The following is a 17,898-nucleotide window of genomic DNA, read 5'->3' as shown; positions in this document are numbered from 1 at the left end:
CTCTATTACAACACACTACTATTTTTCCTCACTATCCCTTTTTATTTTCCTCTCTTTATATTTCTTGCTAACTTGGAATTTGTTGCTACAAGGATACCTTCAACTTAAGGCTGAGGGGGCTATATATAAGTGATTTGTGGTAGGTGTGTACTGTTGCTACAGTGTTGCTACAATAGAGATTGGTGAGTCTGTAGTTAGTAATTACTGTAGCAGGGTAGCTAGTTAATATTGGCATAGTTGCTGCTGCTGACTTTAACATAGGATTAATGTAGTCATACATTAACTAGATGGGAACAGATTTGGATCACTACTACAAAAGTGCCTTATAGCAATGGTTCCAACCGTTGCTTATAGGCCTCTTAGTAATGGTTTGGACCGTTTCTAATACATTAATAACAGTTAAAACCAATGCAAATAATACATTACTATTAAAGCCGTTGCAATTAGCTTATTATAATAATTTAACCCCGTTGCAAATATAACAATCGTTGCTACTAAATTAATTTTTATAAAATAATAATAAATCCACATCCGCAAATCCTAACCGTTGCTATAGTCTATTAACAACAAAAGGCAACCATTGCTATAAGATTTATTTAAAAAAATAAAATATCTACATCAGCAAAATTCTAACCACCGCTAAGATGTATTAACAAAAGAAAACCTTTGCTATAGGGTATAAAAAAGGTATATTCACCAAAATATTACTGCTCATTCTCGCATCCAATTGTAGCAATGGTATTCATCTATTTTCAAATCATTTATTTCAATACACAATATCATTCAAATGAAACAAATAATTACCATCATAAATAAGAAATTAACTTAATTATCAATTAAAAAATAATTTATGTTCGATGCAAGTTTTTGTCAATAAATTCAATGACATTTAGTTTAGACCATTTACAAGGTTCCCAACTTCTCTACATCCTACAACTCTAAACTGAAATGCAAATCTAACAAATGAAAACCTACTCAAAGACCTAAAACAGTGAAGCGATAAACCAAGAATAATTAGAATTTGAATAAAGTTCATGGTGAGCGCATAAATTATCAAGATGAGTCCTCCTTCCTTCATCAAGTCTCTCACAATGCATTTTCTCCTACCAACTCATTGCACCAAAATAATCTCCCTTTCATCACCGATCACCTCGCAACCTTCATTCTACCACAAGTAATAGAGATTTAGAAATAGAAAAAAGGAACATTTGAGCCTCTACAAATTTAGATTTTAACAAGTTCTCAAATTGACATAGAAATTAGAAATTTATAACATGACTCAATTAAAAAATGATTCGGTTTACTGTAGCAGACAACTGCAAACAATAATAATAAGGGTATCCTCAAGTATTAAAACACTAATTGATTCATGTTTTAAACTAGAAATTTAAAACATGAAATAATTTACTGTAGCAGCCAATAATTTATCGTTTGGACATCCATAATTGTATATTCTATTGTAGATAATTTTATTTGTTTGTACATGTATTTACTTCATAGGATAGAGTGAGGCCAATCGGGCTTGTCTTATGAACTAGCCCGCCAAATCTAGGGCTAGACCTAGCCCGGCCCACAGCCCGCATGGGGCTAGGCTAGGTCTGACTCAGCCCGTGGTTATTCCGGTTGGGAGTCGGCCCGCATTTTTCCTGTTCAATTTTTTCCTTTTCAAGAATTTTTGCTAGATTAGCATGTATAGTTTAAAGAGCGAAGCCTATATTTTATCTTTTGGAGAAGTTTAAACCCTATAAATTTATAATTGGTGATTGAATTATCTCAAAGGACAAAAAATTTACAAAAAAGTAGCAAATCAAAATGACTAAAATTTTTTATCAAAATACTAATAGAACTTAGAAAATCTCTATTACTACTAAACTTACAACTGGAACACTTAGGGTTTGTAATTTTTGATTAAGTTGCTACTAAAATTACGTGAAATATAACTATCACCTAAGACAGGTCAGGTCATACTAGGCCGGGCCGGTTTGGACGTGGGCCGGGCCTTCTTCTTGTCAATAGATTTAGAGTGAAGCCTAGTTTAACCCGCAGCCCGGGTATATCACGGGCCAAATTGGTCTCAACCCATTATGGGCTAGGTCGGGCCTTGACCCAAAACGGGTTGGGCCAGTTTGGTCCGCGATTCGAACGGCTCACATCCACTTATAACGCAACTAGGCAAGATAATTATTGGGTATTTGCATGTCAATGAACTCGTAATTACATCAAGATATTCTCTCAGAAAGAGTTGCATGAAGACATCATTGAGACAAGTCTCTACCATTACCTACGAATATATCTAAGCATCTCATTGTCATCGTAACACCGAGTCATCGTTATTATTATACTAGTTTTTATGCACGTGCAATGTACATGGTTAAATATTTAAAAAATATTGTTTTATATTTATTTAATTACTTTAAATAAGTGAGATTTATCTTAAGTTCAAATATGTATAATTGAATTAGAAGATTTATTAGTATTTTATTTAAATATTAAAAAAAATGTAAAGGAATTTAAGCTAAACTTTGATGAATATAAGTATCTGGGATATTGTAATTGTTATTATGAATTTTAGTTATAGTAACGTAGAAAATATTTCAAAAATTTAAGTTCATTCAAATATTTTTTGACTCAAAAAGCTAAGATAATTGTTTGATTTACTGCAAACTTGTAAATTATTTTTGTTCTAAGAATTTTTAATTGATCACCACCACTAACACCTAACAGGAACTTAATTAAAGTATGAAAGTAAATCTTGATCAAATTTGGTCCCTTATTCAACATGGCAACAATCTCAACAAGTAATAATTAGTAAGCCAATTTTTTTTTGAAAACAAAGAATATTGAGGTTTGTGACAACCCCAAGCAAATTCATCACAACAATAATTCTTTGCCAATTGGTTAAAGAGGCCACATTTATATCTTAAATGATTGATCACATGCTGCGCTATCCATAGACATTAACAAAATATAGTAAAATGGTTAAATATCAAAGTGTAATTTTATGCAACAATCTCAACAAAATAATTAGTAAGCCAAGTTTTTTTTTTGAAAACAAAGAATATTGAGGTTTGTGACAACCCCAAGCAAATTCATCACAACAATAATTCTTTGCCAATTGGTTAAAGAGGCCACATTTATATCTTAAATGATTGATCACATGCTGCGCTATCCATAGACAATAATAAAATATAGCAAAATGGTTAAATATCAAATTGTAATTTTATGTGATGTAAGCAATCACATAAGCATACAAAACTACTAATAACTCTGCATGAAAATGCCTTATAAAAATTCCTAATTGTAATCAAAAAATAAGTTGTTATATAAAATGATTAAAAATATTGTTCTTGAAAATTTCTAATTGAACGAAGATCAATCTTTCTCCACCTTTATCTTTTTTCTGGGCAACTCTAGAGTAGCATCTTCATCATCTACGTCGATTGTAATATCAGGCTGGAGTTGAATTTCTTGTGCTATTATATTGCCTTCGCCTCGTTCATCTTTTGTCTTTTCATCTAACTTCACCAGGAAGTTGAATGTTTTTCCGATGGTCAAAACAATTTTTTGGAAATATGGACTTTGATTATTTTTCTGTTGCAATGAGAACAAATGTTATATAAATACTTATGAATTTGTTTATTTTCTAATTTACTACTTGAATAGAGTTAGGAATTACCTCTTTATTTTCTGTAATGAATGTTTCTGCTTTGCAATAAGAGTTTCTGCTGCGTCAAAGAGTGTTACTCTTGCATTATCCGTGCCATTTTCCCCGAGAATCTTAACTAAGTACCTGTATTTTTCATTGTTAATTTCTAAAGACAATTAGTATTGTATTTTAATATGTTCATGGCATTAAAAAATATATATTACTTAACCTTGGTACTGGGTCATCAATGATTCTGCGGCATTTGGCATTCAGACACTCTTTACTAACATCTTTATCAACCTTCTTGTCACAGCCTTTGCAAGCATAGAACCATGGCTCAAGCCTATTTAAAATATTAGTTATCTTTGCCTTAAATGTGCAATACTGTGCCTGTATACTAACAAAGTTTAGTTAGATTTAACTTTGTAGATAAGAATATGTTATAATATTGTACCTATATCGAATTATGTGACTTATGCATAATATCACTAATATGAATTTCCTTGGCATTTTTAAAAAGCGTCGATGGAGATCCTTTTGCTTTTGCAGATTCTTCCAATTGAAACCTGCATATTAGATTAAAATATAATAATATTCCATTATTATGTTATATGAAAGTATTCTTGTTCTGCTTACCATTCTCTTAATTCGCTAGCTAGTTCTATTTTTGGGTTGATACATAATGTTGAAATAATTTGCGACGATATGCTTGTATCTCCTGCAAAAATGAGAAAATTATAGGAGTAATTTTATGTTTAGCTATCTTTAATAAGAATTTCAGCAATAATTTATATACCTTGATATATAGAGATTTTAAAATCTGATAATGCTATTACAGGTTTATATTTGATTTCTGCTTCAAAAATTGATCCTTCATTTGTAGCTAAATATCAAAATAAAGTTGCACACGTTGGCATTCCACTGCATATGAAAAGGAAAGAATGTTAATATTTTTTTTCTCTTATGATATTGGAAATAAGTAACATGAATATACCTCATATCCATAAGCGTGATTTCCCTCCTAGTGTCTGGTTTGTTGTGTCTTGTAATATAGTTGATCGCTGGCTTAACATTAGTTGTTATTGCAAGAATATCTGCAAGTGTTTTGATAAAAAGATTATGATTCTGTAGATTAATGTCTCATTTTGTATTGAAGATTTAAGTAAGAAGTTTGTAAGTACTTACTAATTTTTGTTGCATCTTTCATAGAAAATGCTTCTTCAAATTGGACAAAGTTGTTAAATATGTTCTCCAAGTGGAATCATGTTGGTGCTTCTTTGATCGATACGTCTTTTGTTAGTACTAATTCAAGTGACTTGTGGATACTTGGAAAAGCTGGGTTTATTCTTTTCACTTCTCCATTTGAAATGAAAATAATTTGATTTTTTTGAAGCATATCTATAAACTTTTCGATAGTCTCTCCGTACATTACTGCTTGTATTTTGTTACCCTGCAAATATTATTAACACCAGAGATCAATGCATGGAAAATATAATTAATTAATACTAATATATATATTATATGTAAACAGGGAATCATCATAAAAAGCCATTCTGATAGTTATTAGTGTTTTAATGTAAGTTACCGATTAGAAAATAAGATTTAACAATATTCATATGATCAGATGTAACGTTAGGCAAACAACATATTGATGGAATAAACGATCTGTTGATGTAAGTATAAAAGATTGTCGTGTGTCTCTTATCTGGAGCTTATGACAATAATAATCTCGACATAAGATTTTTCCGGGTTTTGGTGCCTTGACGCCTGTAAATTTAGGCGTTAATCTATGTTCATATATAATAATAGATTTTTCCGGGTTTTGGTGCCTTGACGCCTGTAAATTTAGGCGTTAATCTATGTTCATATATAATAATATTACTTAGAAATGTGAATTAAAATTTACCTTTATTTTCTCGGTTAAATATGTCTTCTGCAGATGTGAAGGTAGGTGGAGATATTAAAGTAGGTATTATAGTTCTTTGTTGATTGTCAGCTCTGATATCCCTTTTATCCCTTCTTTTAATATTTTGATGCCATCCAACCTCTCCATTTGAAAAGAGTAAGGGATACTGTAGTGGATCATAACAGCCAAAATAGTGTTTCACTTGATGTCTTCCTCCTGAGTGTGCATGGACAATAATCTCTCTCTCAAATGGTGCATTGTCATTATTTCCTTCAACCCAGATTGCAGCCACCTGATCTGCTGTTGGTGAGTTGTAAACATGTTGATCTAGTGTAACGTTACTATTTATTAGTATCTTTAATTCTTCAAAAGATTGATAATCATTCAATTTGCGAAGGAACTTTGCATATGGGTTTCCTTGTAATATATCCATCAAGCTCTATCCGATATTAATGTAATGAGATATTTTAGAGACTTTCTGTACCTTAGCACCTATCTGATATTGTGTAAAGATACTGAGAACTGTAAATGTTTAATTTATTGCTTTGACTTTCCCCTTTTCAACTGGTTGGTGCTTTTACTTGTAAAGGAGAATAGGTTTATCACATGTGAAATTTTTCTTTGCACAATCTATTGAGTTTTTGGCCTACTTCTTTAGCATCAAGCTATTAAGTAATAAACAACCACAGTCAACTGCCTGTATCGAAAACAGAATAAAACCTCAGTTTTTTGGAAAGAGATGGAGATGATAGACTTAGGGCTAGAGATCATGGACTATCAGGTTTCACCATTAAGATTAGTATACAAGTAAACAAAGCAATCTAAGCGTCTCAAACCAAAGAAAAACCTAACAAACGCAAATATTCATGCAAATCAAATAATATTAACCAAACAAAATCCATATAATTTACTAAAATAAACATATCTGGGAATAATCATTGTAACTAAAATTTCAATTAAGAAACAAAACCTAATTGTACATGAAAATTTACCTTGATAGATGGGAGAACACAATCAAATCTTTAATCCTCTAAATTCTACATGAAAATTGAAGAAATTTTAAAATAATATCAATTGCCATAAAAAGTAATTGCAGTGTTAAACAAATATCACCATTAAATAAAATACACAATATTTTTAAAGATTAATCATGAAATCATGAAAATAAAATAAAAATATAAAAAAGAAACATACATGTTGAAGGAGTTGAAGGAGATGAAGATAGTGTGAAAATTGTGTAATTTATTAGTTTATATATAGGCATGAGGTATTGCATGTGATAGGATAATAGTCATAATTAGAGTTTTATTAGGATTTGAATTGTGTTACGGAAATTTATTTCTTTTAAAAAAATTTGTGTACAAAGTTACCAATCGGGGATATATAAAGTAACAGATAAGAATTAATATATATCAAATACTCTTTAGATAAGAATTAATATATCTATTAAAATAACAGATAAGAATTTTTTATCATTAAAAGTGACAGCGGATGATAACTATTTAGTCTATCTATTCATCCGGTATATCTATTAATATATCGGGTATCTCTATTATTAAAGTAACAGATAAGAATTTTTTATCATTAAAAGTGACAGCGGATGATAATTATTTAGTCTATCTATTCATCCGGTATATATCTATTAATATATGGGGTATCTCTATTTCGTGATATCGAATTTCATATCATCCGCAACAACCTTCTATGAATTTGATTATAGATAGGGTAGTTTAAACTTTATAGGGGTATATTTGTCTAAAAAGGATTTTTCCTAACTCGTGCTTTTAAAGGGAGTATGATTGATGCAGGTTGAAAGTTGGATACGGCAAAAAAAAATGAATATTGAGAAGCGTACAAGAAACGCTCTACAAAATTGATGCATCAAATATCAAATTATCGACCAATAATAATTCTCATTTACTCTATTTCCACTCAATTTGTTTTATTCTTCAAATGTCTGATCCAAGGTAACCACACCTTAAACAATCACCAGCGTAGGTAGCAGCCTCTGATAAATTGTCAACACCTATCATTCCTCTGTTAAGTAAGCTACATATTTGTACACACAGATATACATACAAATTTTCATTGGTTTAAAAGCACTCTTATATACAGAAAATGACAAAAAAAATTCTCTTTTCCGGATATTTGTATACTATAATCTCTCTCAAGTGCTCATCTGAGCACTGGTTTTTGCAGAACATTTGAAAAACGAACATCCCCACTAAGAACCGAGCTCACAAACTTCTCCACTTCCTCCATTGTTACCTCACCAGTATAAACTGCAAATTTCCTTTTCTTTGGCTTGTAAGCCACCAAAAGCTTGTCCAAATACTTGTATCCAGACTTATCGAACGAATATAGGAAAGACGAATGTTTGGTTGCATCCAACAAACAGTAAGAGATGGAATCTCTTGAACCATCGCCCAGATTATGTCGCCTCACTAATGACTTCTGAGAGATCTGGATGCAAAGAAAAACAATCAGATAATCATTAAAAGGATAGAAGCCAATGGTAAATGTTACATTCTAGCATACACACATATCATAAGCAGCACCAAATATCTCGGATGCCCATGATATCTTAAACTGCCTATACAAAGTGCTCATAGAAGAATTCCCCGCTCAAAAGGAAAATTATAATACTTGCACTTAAATACCTAAGGTATACCCCATTTTTAACTTTGATACCCCAAAGTTCAATTCAAGTTTTCATTGAAGTTTTGTCAAAATTAAATTTTGATGAACATTGGGGTATTTTTAGGGCAAAAAAACTATGGGTCACCAAAGTTAAAAATAAAGGCAAACTTTGGGATATTGCTTGGGGGGAAGATCTTTCGGTATCAAAGTTAAAAGCGGAGTAAGTTTCGAATAATTAAGTGCAAATAACCCAAATTATAATAAAGGCAAGTTATAACAAAGGTATTATATTTAACGATGAGAAAGAAAGGCTCACCTCAGATAAAGTGGCTTCTAACTTCTCCTTCACTTTAGATGACCTGAAGATGCCTATGATGCACACAGCAGTTCTATCTCCGCATACATTATCCATATTCGAAGCAGTGAGATAAGAAACAGAATTCCCCTGAGAGTCCTCTTTAGATGCCTTCTTTGCTCGACTGGAAGCCATCTTATTCTTCTTTTCAAAATCTTCGAGTAAGGTTCTTAACTCGCTAATGCCAGATTTTAAATCTTTTACTGAAATCCCTTCTTTCAAAACATGCTCTTCGCCGTTTACCAGCCTACCAACCAAGGCAGGAAATGCTTTCACCCCTAACCTCTTCAACATGGGATGTGAAGTATCATGATGAACCTACAACAACAAAATCTACCCTTTATATTGGCTCTTAAAATGATATTTGGATTGGATTAAAAAACCAGCAGCAAAGCTCAGGATTACCTCTGCATCGTAGAAAGCAAATCGCTTGTGATACAAGCCACTGAGTGCACGCCACATTACTGGGGTATCCTTTTTTGTTGAGAGAAGTAGCACTTGTGGGAGGTTCTCTTTGGTACTTGAAGAAAAATCGAACTGACGTAGATCCACTCGCTTTGAAAATCTTGGTAGATGTTCCTGAACAAAAAACTTCAGTGTCCTGGCATCAGACTCACCAGTGTACTCCACCAACGTCCCTCTTTCACCACTTTTAAATGAATAAATAAACAAATTAGCTGATTTTGAAGGTGATACGCCAATATCTTTACAAAGAGTCTTTTCGGTCACACAATTTATTTTACCCGCCTGGACAAGAACATTTTTTGAGAACTATAGTCAAAAAAATATATATGAAAAGAAGCAAAAAAGCAACTTCCAGCTAAATGCGTACTTATGTAGGAAGCATCCGAAACAGGTAATTATGTGAAACTTACCTTCACTGCTCCCTGTAAAGAGTTGGCAACATCCTCGACTATAGATTCAAGAACATGATATCCCCTTGCAGAAGGTGTATAGAACAATAAAAGCCACGTCAATCCTTTATCTTTTATGTGTTTATCGAAGAACTGTGAGTTAATATCTTTTACAACCCCAGAAGAAGCAAACCCAGATTTTGTGCCGCCTGAATCAGTGAAACCACCAAAATTATTCCCGCCACTGAAACCACCTTGTTGATTCCCACCTTTCATGCCACCACCAAATAAGTTGAACATATCACCAAAGTCAAAACCAAATGGACTCCCACTACCACCATCATTTCCACCGAAGGAGAATGAAAATGATTTTGTATTTCCCTGGCCACCCATTGTCTTCCACCCACCAGGACCAGAGGTAAAGGAACCACCACCACCAGGGCCACCAGAGGTGAAGTAGGTGTAACCCTCACCATTCCCAAAATTGCCTCCACTGTTCCCGAAATTCCCTCCACCAAATCCTGGATTTCCCTTCTCGTCACCATAGAGATCATAGTTCTTCTTCTTCTCTTCATCTGATAGAATTTCATAAGCTGGAAAGGAAAGCGTATGCAAAAGTTCATGTCAAATAAGTTATAATAATTCAGACCCATCAAGTGGAAAACGATGTTAAGCAATAAAGAACAAAGTTTATTTCCAGTTGGCAAATAACATCATGTATTGCCACATGCATGTAATAATATGCAGTAGGGTGATTTCCTAGGTTCATCAGCCTCATATCAATCAAAATCCCCCTTCAGTAGGCGACAAATGTACTGGCCAAAAACAAAAAACAAAAAAACGTCATCTAGACTTTGACATAACAAATACACATGCCAGACTACAACTAGTTCTATAATATAGAGAAGGTTCTCCTAATAACCACACATACAAAAGAATGTTCCTAACTCATTAGCAATATAAAAGCTGGGTTTATGATCCTGAATCATCGTCTGCATAACTAAATTGCGTGAGGATGAAAGTAAACATGTGAGTCTGCTGGTGAGGCGACTTAACATATTTCTGAGGAAAGAAAAAGTAAATCTAGATGGTTAGAAGGCCTTAAATAATAGATGGCTCATCCAAAACACAAAAGATATCAGTAGCAAGGTTATGAGAGATTCATTATAGTTCCAGGTCAGGTTCATATTCCAATTGTTTCTCCATTTAACCCTGGTGCTCTTTCTGTCATTCAACAATTTCGTCGTGATCAATTACATTCTCCGCTATTCCCATTAAATCTCACCTCTATAAAAAGAGTTGAAGTAACAACCTTCTGGAGCAGCATGTGAAACTGAATAGTCATATACTTCAACTAGAACCGTGAAACGATACGGAGAGAAATAAAGATGCTCTACAACTGGAAATAATCCGATACAAGGTAGAATTGACCAACTATAACCTCATACTTGACAGAACACAGAGGAAAAAGGTATACTATCATTACGAATAAAGGAAGAAAGAAGATATCGAAATCATGATCAACCAAACTAGGCCATAACTGTACTAAAGTTCTAGAGACATCTTATGTTTGTTGGCAACACTCTCGCTGTTCTCGACTTATTTAGCATATTAGTGAAACAAACATAGTATACCTCATTGAACCTTCCAATCTACCAGTAAAAGAAAACAGGAATATTTAACAAAAAAGGCCACTGTATAAAATTCCAGAGTAAAGTACAGTTCATAATGAAATAAAATGCAATACCATTGTTTATCTCAGCAAACTTCTCATTAGCACCCTTATTTTTGTTTTTATCAGGATGATATTTAAGAGATAACCTGAAATCAGATTGCACACTGGTCAGATCACTCAGAACCACCAAAAATACACTCAGATAGTAAACATGTATTTACTGCAGGATATTTCTGTACACGCACCTGTGAAAAGCCTTTTGAATTTCCCGCTGACTGGCATTTTTATCAACTCCAAGAACCTGGGAAAAAAAACAAAGAAACACAATAATCTCAGAGATTTAGTTGCACGCAAAAGGCATAAAAAAATACATATGTACCCAAGAAATACTTATCATCCAATATTGCAAACCCGAGGAGTCACTAAATCTGACAAATGACCAAGAATACTCTTTCTTCCTAGCGAAACTATTCTTAGAGACAGACTGATTCTCAGTAACATGCATGAACAGACTAAAGGAAAAATATATATATATATTAGTGTTATAAATTGACACAGTCATTGATTCTATCAGCTGCATGATCACATTGGAAAGCTTAAGCCAATAATAAATTGCATATGTTGATTTGCATGTCAAGGTCTTCTATGTACTTGTTAACTGTTATGTGATAAACACCTCCTAAAACTTTAGGATAAAAGAAGCTATGCAAGGATTCTCCCTGACAATTACCATGCAAAGGAGACATAAAATAGAAGCACTGAGTACAAGAGTGAATATAGCTTGTGTCTTGTGCTTATGTATATGGAGAACCAACAAAGGATATTATTTTGGCCTAAACCAAGTCGTACTAGGAGAAGAAAAAATCGAACTTGAGACAAGACTTCACAACTCACAAGAACTCTCTTCACCAAATAAAATCTCTAGTCTGAATTTCCCTAGGAATCTGAAGCAGTTCAACTATGTTGGTATTCGCAGCCTAAACCAGCGGTCTAGTGGGAACCACCGAACACTCGTATTAAATCTCTTGGATTCAGGCACTGTTGATTAGCAACCTACCATAAAACAGATATATCATATAACATACTTCCTATTCGCTCGAAGTGGCATGAAATGCATCTAAGTCCATGATTCAATATTCAACTACTGATCATAAAAGTCATATGAATCTGCATCGTATGATTATCAAGATAACTTCTATAAAAAAATATTAAATAACGATTCCTATACATAGCATCACACTTACAAGCCTTTTGAGAAAAGACAATGGCTTGAGTAGAACAAATCAATCATATTATTACACTCAATATCTTTTAATTCTCCATACATATGGAAGAAGCATAATAAGCTTCCACAAAATGTACAGTAAGAACTAAACTGCGTCAATGAAGGTCACTAGTTTCTCTAGTTTCTACCATAGATACATCAATGATCTTCTTTTAGCCAATTAGTATTAATCCTGTTAGCACCAGTTATTCCCCAATCATATGATCTTATCATACTTATTTATAAGGAGTCAAATTAGCAGCAATAGTTTTGATCTTTATGACACAGATGAACATCACTAAGAGCACAAATAACACGAGGTTTTCTTTGAATTTTATCTCCCATGATAATGAAACAGGATGCATTTGATATCCTGATGTTACATAAAGTCTCCTTTGAAGAGTGTATGATATCAACATTGCACAAATCTATGACCCCACCACAGCCCAATAACATTTCTTGCAGTTAAGAGCTCAATGCATCTAACTTGCCTAGAAACTCAGTAACTGGATAGATATGAAGGAACATCCGTCACATATGACAGGTCTTGACCATTACACTACCAAAGAAAAAATTGCCACGACAGACAACTTGTGTAGCTTGATCACCCACCATAACACTTCTTCTTGTGTTAACCAGGTTTTCGAACTACACAACATTACAAACACGCCCTTATCTACAATCAAATAAATGGAGGATAGAACCCCAAATACAGAGACATTTCCCACTGTCCCAGCCGCAACTTGTTAAGTAATATATTACAAGATATTGTTGAAATATTGGGAGATACGATTGTATACGATTTTTACCTCATACCTATTTTGTAATATTCTTCTAACCTCTATTTAATTAAGAGAAGTTAAAGTCAGATGAATAAGATCTTAGCCTTTTTCTATTTCTCAACATGGTATCAAAGCCATCCTCTAGGATCTTGATCCTAGAAAAACATCTTTCTTCTTCGTCTACATTGAGCCACTGAGGGGATTTTTTCGACCTTGACGCACTGCTCCATCACTCACAACCTCCACTCACAGCAAACCCCTAGTCTAATCTTGCATGCTTCGCAGAATAGTACTGTTAACCATGAGTATTGTTCATTGGCAGTGGTAATGTTCATGCATAGTACTGTTTGTCGACGATAATGTTCACCCGCTCCCGCGCTACAGCTTGCTATGAGTTACTGTTCATTGCAAATGTTGTCCATCAATCATGTTCATTCTCAGTACTGTTCAGAGCGAGTTGCTATTCATCTGGACCATCGATTACCTTCATGCCCTAAATCCTCGCCTTCGATAATTGATCTCACCTAGATCTCGACGATTCGATCTCATCCTAATTGTCGACCTTTGCCTCCTTGTCGATCTTTGCTCAAGCCCAAAGTCAACTCCACAATTTATTTGTTAGATCCTTAAAAAAAGGATCATTTATTATCAAATCCTTCAAGAAATGATCATTTATTGTTGGATCCTGAAAAAAATCATCAATTGTCAGATCCTTTGATGAAGGATCATTTGTGGTTGGATCCTTCAAGGAAGGATCATTTGTTGTTGGATCCTAAAAAGAATTATTTAATTGGTGGAGCCCTAGAAGGGATTACCTAATTTAAAGACATTCACGTGAAAAATAAGAAGATCAAGATTACTTTGAGGCATCGTCACAGATTAGACTTTGTAACAAGCTAGACATGTATGATATACATGCTTCAGCTTGAGGGGAGTGTTAAGGAATATATTATAAGATATTGTTGAGATATTGGGAGATATGATTGGATATGATTTTATCTCATAGCTATTTTGTAATATCTTCTTAATCTCTATTTAAGAGAGATAAGGGTTAAATGAATAATGTCTTCGCCTTTTTCTATTTCTCTACACAGGTAAAACATCATCCTAATACCAATCCTAATACCTTGAGTTCTACCAAACTAGAGCACTAGTTGGATCGATAATCTCCTTCATCCGGTTAGTTCAGCCAACCAACCAACCCACCTTATTGTTGACTGAATCTCATCTCTTAACAAAGACTACTTCACGGGGCCTGCTGTCTCTTTCTTAAGTTAACCCCTTCTTGGCTAGTTATTACTCTAGATATGAATTTTAGTTTCTCAAATATCAACCTTTCCCCTTCCATTGTTCTTCATAGAATGGTGAAATCTATGATAGCCAACATAACTTCAGGGTCATTGCACAGAAACAAGAGCTAAAATAGACACGGCCTTCAATACCAATGTGCATGCATTAAGATGATGATAAGGATGATATAATTTCAAGCAGCTTAGTTTCTGACTCAAATGGTTAAACAATCTTTAATTGTAGAATCACAAAGGGCAGGATTTTGGAACAAAGAGGCCAAGATAATCATGAAAATATAATCTTTCTTGGTTTAGAGACACCAAATTCCCAAAAACACAACAAATCGCCATGATTCGCCAATACCCAATCCACATTAACAAATAGCCTTGAAAATCCTAGAAAATCATGAAATCTAGCTCTCAGAACACAATATCCTAATGCAAATAAAGAAAACTTCATCCCAAATTCGAGGAACAATATGAGGAATCAACCAAATCAAGAAAGAGGATCGTCGTACCTTGTAGGGGTCTAGGGTTTTGGCCTCGCGAGATGCGAAGAGGAACATAAAGAATAACAAGAACAGAAGCCGAGATCGACGTATCATCAGCGCCATTTTTTTATTTTTCACTCTCTATTCAGTTTTTTTTTATTTTATTTTTCTTAACGTTTTTGTTCGGATAAAAAAAAATATGCCGCCGACGATGTGAGACAGCCGCGGGCTTTTTAAGGGGACCCGGCAAGAGTCCAGATGTTTCGTGAGCTTGGACACGTGGCACGTGGATGTGTTTCCAGCGACTCTCCACCAATGGGAATTTAGAAAGCCACGTGTTCACGAGAGTACGAAGAAATTCCGAATTGAGATAACGTGATCTAACTTTAGCGGGACAAATTTTCAAAACCGACCCATTTCATGATTTAATTGCAAAAAACAATCCGTTTCTTTTTTATTTATAAAAACCGACCCAGTTGGTTGAAACTGGGTCGGTTTTTGAAAAATTTTTTCCCAAACTTCACGGGAGTTCAACTCCCGTGAAGTTTTGTTATGAGAAAAAACTTCACGGGAGTTGAACTCCCGTGAAGTTTCGTAAAGTTTTTTAGAAAAACCGACCTGGTTTCAACGACAGTGCTAAAACCAGGTCGGTTTTTATAAATAAAAAAGAAACGGGTCGTTTTTTGTAATTAAATCATGAAATGGGTTGGTTTTGAAAATTTGTCCAACTTTAGCGCCTGTTTGGTTGATTTCCTAAAAGAAAATAGGGTAAGAAAACTATTAAATTTTGATTTTCATATATTTCTTTAAAAAAGTTATAAAATGAGTTTTTCTTAAAAATGAGTCACATCATCTAATAATATGGTGACAACTCATCTAATCTCATTTATTTTCTAAGTTTTAAGAAGTAAACCAAACATAAGAAAAAAACCTCTTGTAGAAAACAAGTTTCTTATAATTGATTTCCTAATTTTTTTAGTCAATCAAACAGCCCCTTAGTGCTTGCATGGTTATGAAATGGAACGACATGAATTTAATTTTGTTTTGTTGTGTTTTAAGTGTACGTTAATTTTTGTCTCCAAATCTTCTTAAAAATTGCTATAGCTAATTTCTTTTTCATGATGTTGTGGGTTGAAGAAAATTACAAATGAAAAATGAACTATTGGTTAGGCTATTTAATTAATTTTTTGCTTATTGTGTACAACAATTAGCTATTACAACGCCTTACCTACATGAAAACTCTTGCTCTTGCCCTTAGGCCTCGTTTGGTAAGCGGGAATGGGGTGGAATGGAATGGCATTCTCACTTCCCATTCCTTCATACCAAACAAACCAACTTTTTAGATGTTGGAATGACCATTCCCAGGGAATGACCATTCTCACTTTTTGTGGGAATGGGCATTCCAAGTGAGAAGATAGGGAATGGTCATTCCCATTCAAGAGAGAATCAAATCAGTTATTTATTTTTTAATTATACCCCTATTAATCAACTGATTTCCACATTAGTAATTCTGACATCCTTTTCATATGCAATATGCATCAACTGTGGATATCATTCTTTATATTTTTTTTGGACCTATGAAAGATGCGATAATCTTTTATTTATTTTTCTTTAATTTTTTAAGACTAAGAAATAGTGAGTATTGTTTAAAAAATATAAATAGAACATACACTTGAGAGATAACATGCGCAATAGTATAACATGCACAGAAATTAGTATAACATATGCATAAATAAAATTGTTTAGTTATTATCATTAATGTTTATTTTTATCTTATTAAAAATATATGTTGTTGTAAGGACATTATTAGAAAATGCGATTCCATTCTCACTTGTGAACAAGTGATACCAAACATGGGAATGAGAACGAGATTTTCATTCTAGCCTCATTCTACAAAAGTACCCAAACATGAGAATGGGAATGACCATTCCATTCCCACATACAATCCATTCCATTCCTTCTTCCATTCCATTCTCACTTATGTCCATTCTCGCGTACCAAACGAGGCGTAACTAGGGTACATGAGATACCCTACAGCTGAGCTCATGCGCAGATCATGACATTAGGATGCTCGCAAAGGCCCTAGTGTTTTGACTTAGGGGCCGTTTGGTTGGTTTCCTAAAAACCAAGAAAAGGAAACTGGTACAAGGAAATCAATAAAATAATATTTTTATTCATTTCCATCCCTAAAACTAGGCCTGTCCATCCGGGCCGGCCCGGCCCGGCCCGGCCCGAAAATCCGGGCCCGGGCCGGGCTCCGGGCAGGCCCAGATTTTTTTGTTTTTTTGTTTTTTTATTTTTTTTAAAATTTTAAAAAACAATAAAACATAAAAAATACATAAAAATTATATTTATATAATAGTATATATATATATTTATACACTTATATAAATATAATTATATTATATGTACATATAAGTTTATGTTTATATATATGTATAGATATATAAATATATATTTATACTCTTATATGTATTTATACTATTATATAAATATACTTATATATGTACATATAAGTTTATGTTTATATATGTGTATATATAAGTATACTTATATACTAAGAGAGAGAGAGTATAAATATATATATAAGAGAGAGTATACACTGTACACATATATAAGAGAGAGCATACTTATACATATATATAATTATATAAGAGATATAAACATATATAAGAGAGAATATACTTATATTTATATATACTTATATACTAAGTAGCCCAAAGTATTCATGTCATTCAATATATGTATATGTATATATATACACACACACACTGACACACATATACATATATTATACATAAACAAATTGTAAATACTTATAGTAATTACATAAACAAATTGTATTATACATAAAAACACACACACATATAAACTTATATATACACACATATATTATACATATATAAGAGAGAGTATACTTATATATACTTATACATATATTATACATATATAAGAGAGAGTATACTTATACATTATACTTATATATATATATATAT

The 17,898-nt window shown here is 33.2% G+C and overlaps 1 protein-coding gene and 1 long non-coding RNA gene across 2 annotated transcripts; both read right to left on the bottom strand.

The window, feature by feature from the left end:
- LOC109843340 lies at positions 3,373-6,767 on the bottom strand. Its single transcript, XR_002247638.1, has 9 exons — positions 6,747-6,767; positions 6,545-6,589; positions 4,832-5,096; positions 4,641-4,740; positions 4,443-4,567; positions 4,101-4,364; positions 3,876-4,036; positions 3,677-3,790; positions 3,373-3,591 (listed from the first exon to the last, which is right to left on the bottom strand). It is a non-coding gene; the product is annotated as an uncharacterized LOC109843340 (long non-coding RNA).
- On the bottom strand, positions 7,446-15,095 carry LOC109842769 (dnaJ protein ERDJ3A). Its single transcript, XM_020411651.1, has 7 exons — positions 14,930-15,095; positions 11,322-11,377; positions 11,149-11,222; positions 9,423-9,994; positions 8,953-9,294; positions 8,509-8,865; positions 7,446-8,015 (listed from the first exon to the last, which is right to left on the bottom strand). The coding sequence occupies exons 1-7, from the start codon at positions 15,023-15,025 to the stop codon at positions 7,728-7,730; spliced, it is 1,785 nt and encodes a 594-aa protein (XP_020267240.1). The 5' UTR covers positions 15,026-15,095; the 3' UTR covers positions 7,446-7,727.

The sequence above is a fragment of the Asparagus officinalis genome, chromosome 5, assembly GCF_001876935.1.
Source record: "Asparagus officinalis chromosome 5, Aspof.V1, whole genome shotgun sequence".
Taxonomy (NCBI): Eukaryota; Viridiplantae; Streptophyta; class Magnoliopsida; order Asparagales; family Asparagaceae; genus Asparagus; species Asparagus officinalis.
Note: the sequence above shows the minus strand (reverse complement) of the source record. Positions and strands in the feature narration are given on the sequence as shown.

Excerpts from the sequence above, each read along its gene's own strand:
- LOC109842769 (XM_020411651.1), bottom strand. The coding sequence starts at position 15,025 with ATGGCGCTGATGATACGTCGATCTCGGCTTCTGTTCTTGTTATTCTTT. Across the intron at positions 11,378-14,929 it reads AAACCCTAGACCCCTACAAG|GTTCTTGGAGTTGATAAAAA; the intron begins GTACGACGATCC and ends TTTTTTTCCCAG. Across the intron at positions 9,995-11,148 it reads GTTTGCTGAGATAAACAATG|CTTATGAAATTCTATCAGAT; the intron begins GTATTGCATTTT and ends TTTCCTTTCCAG.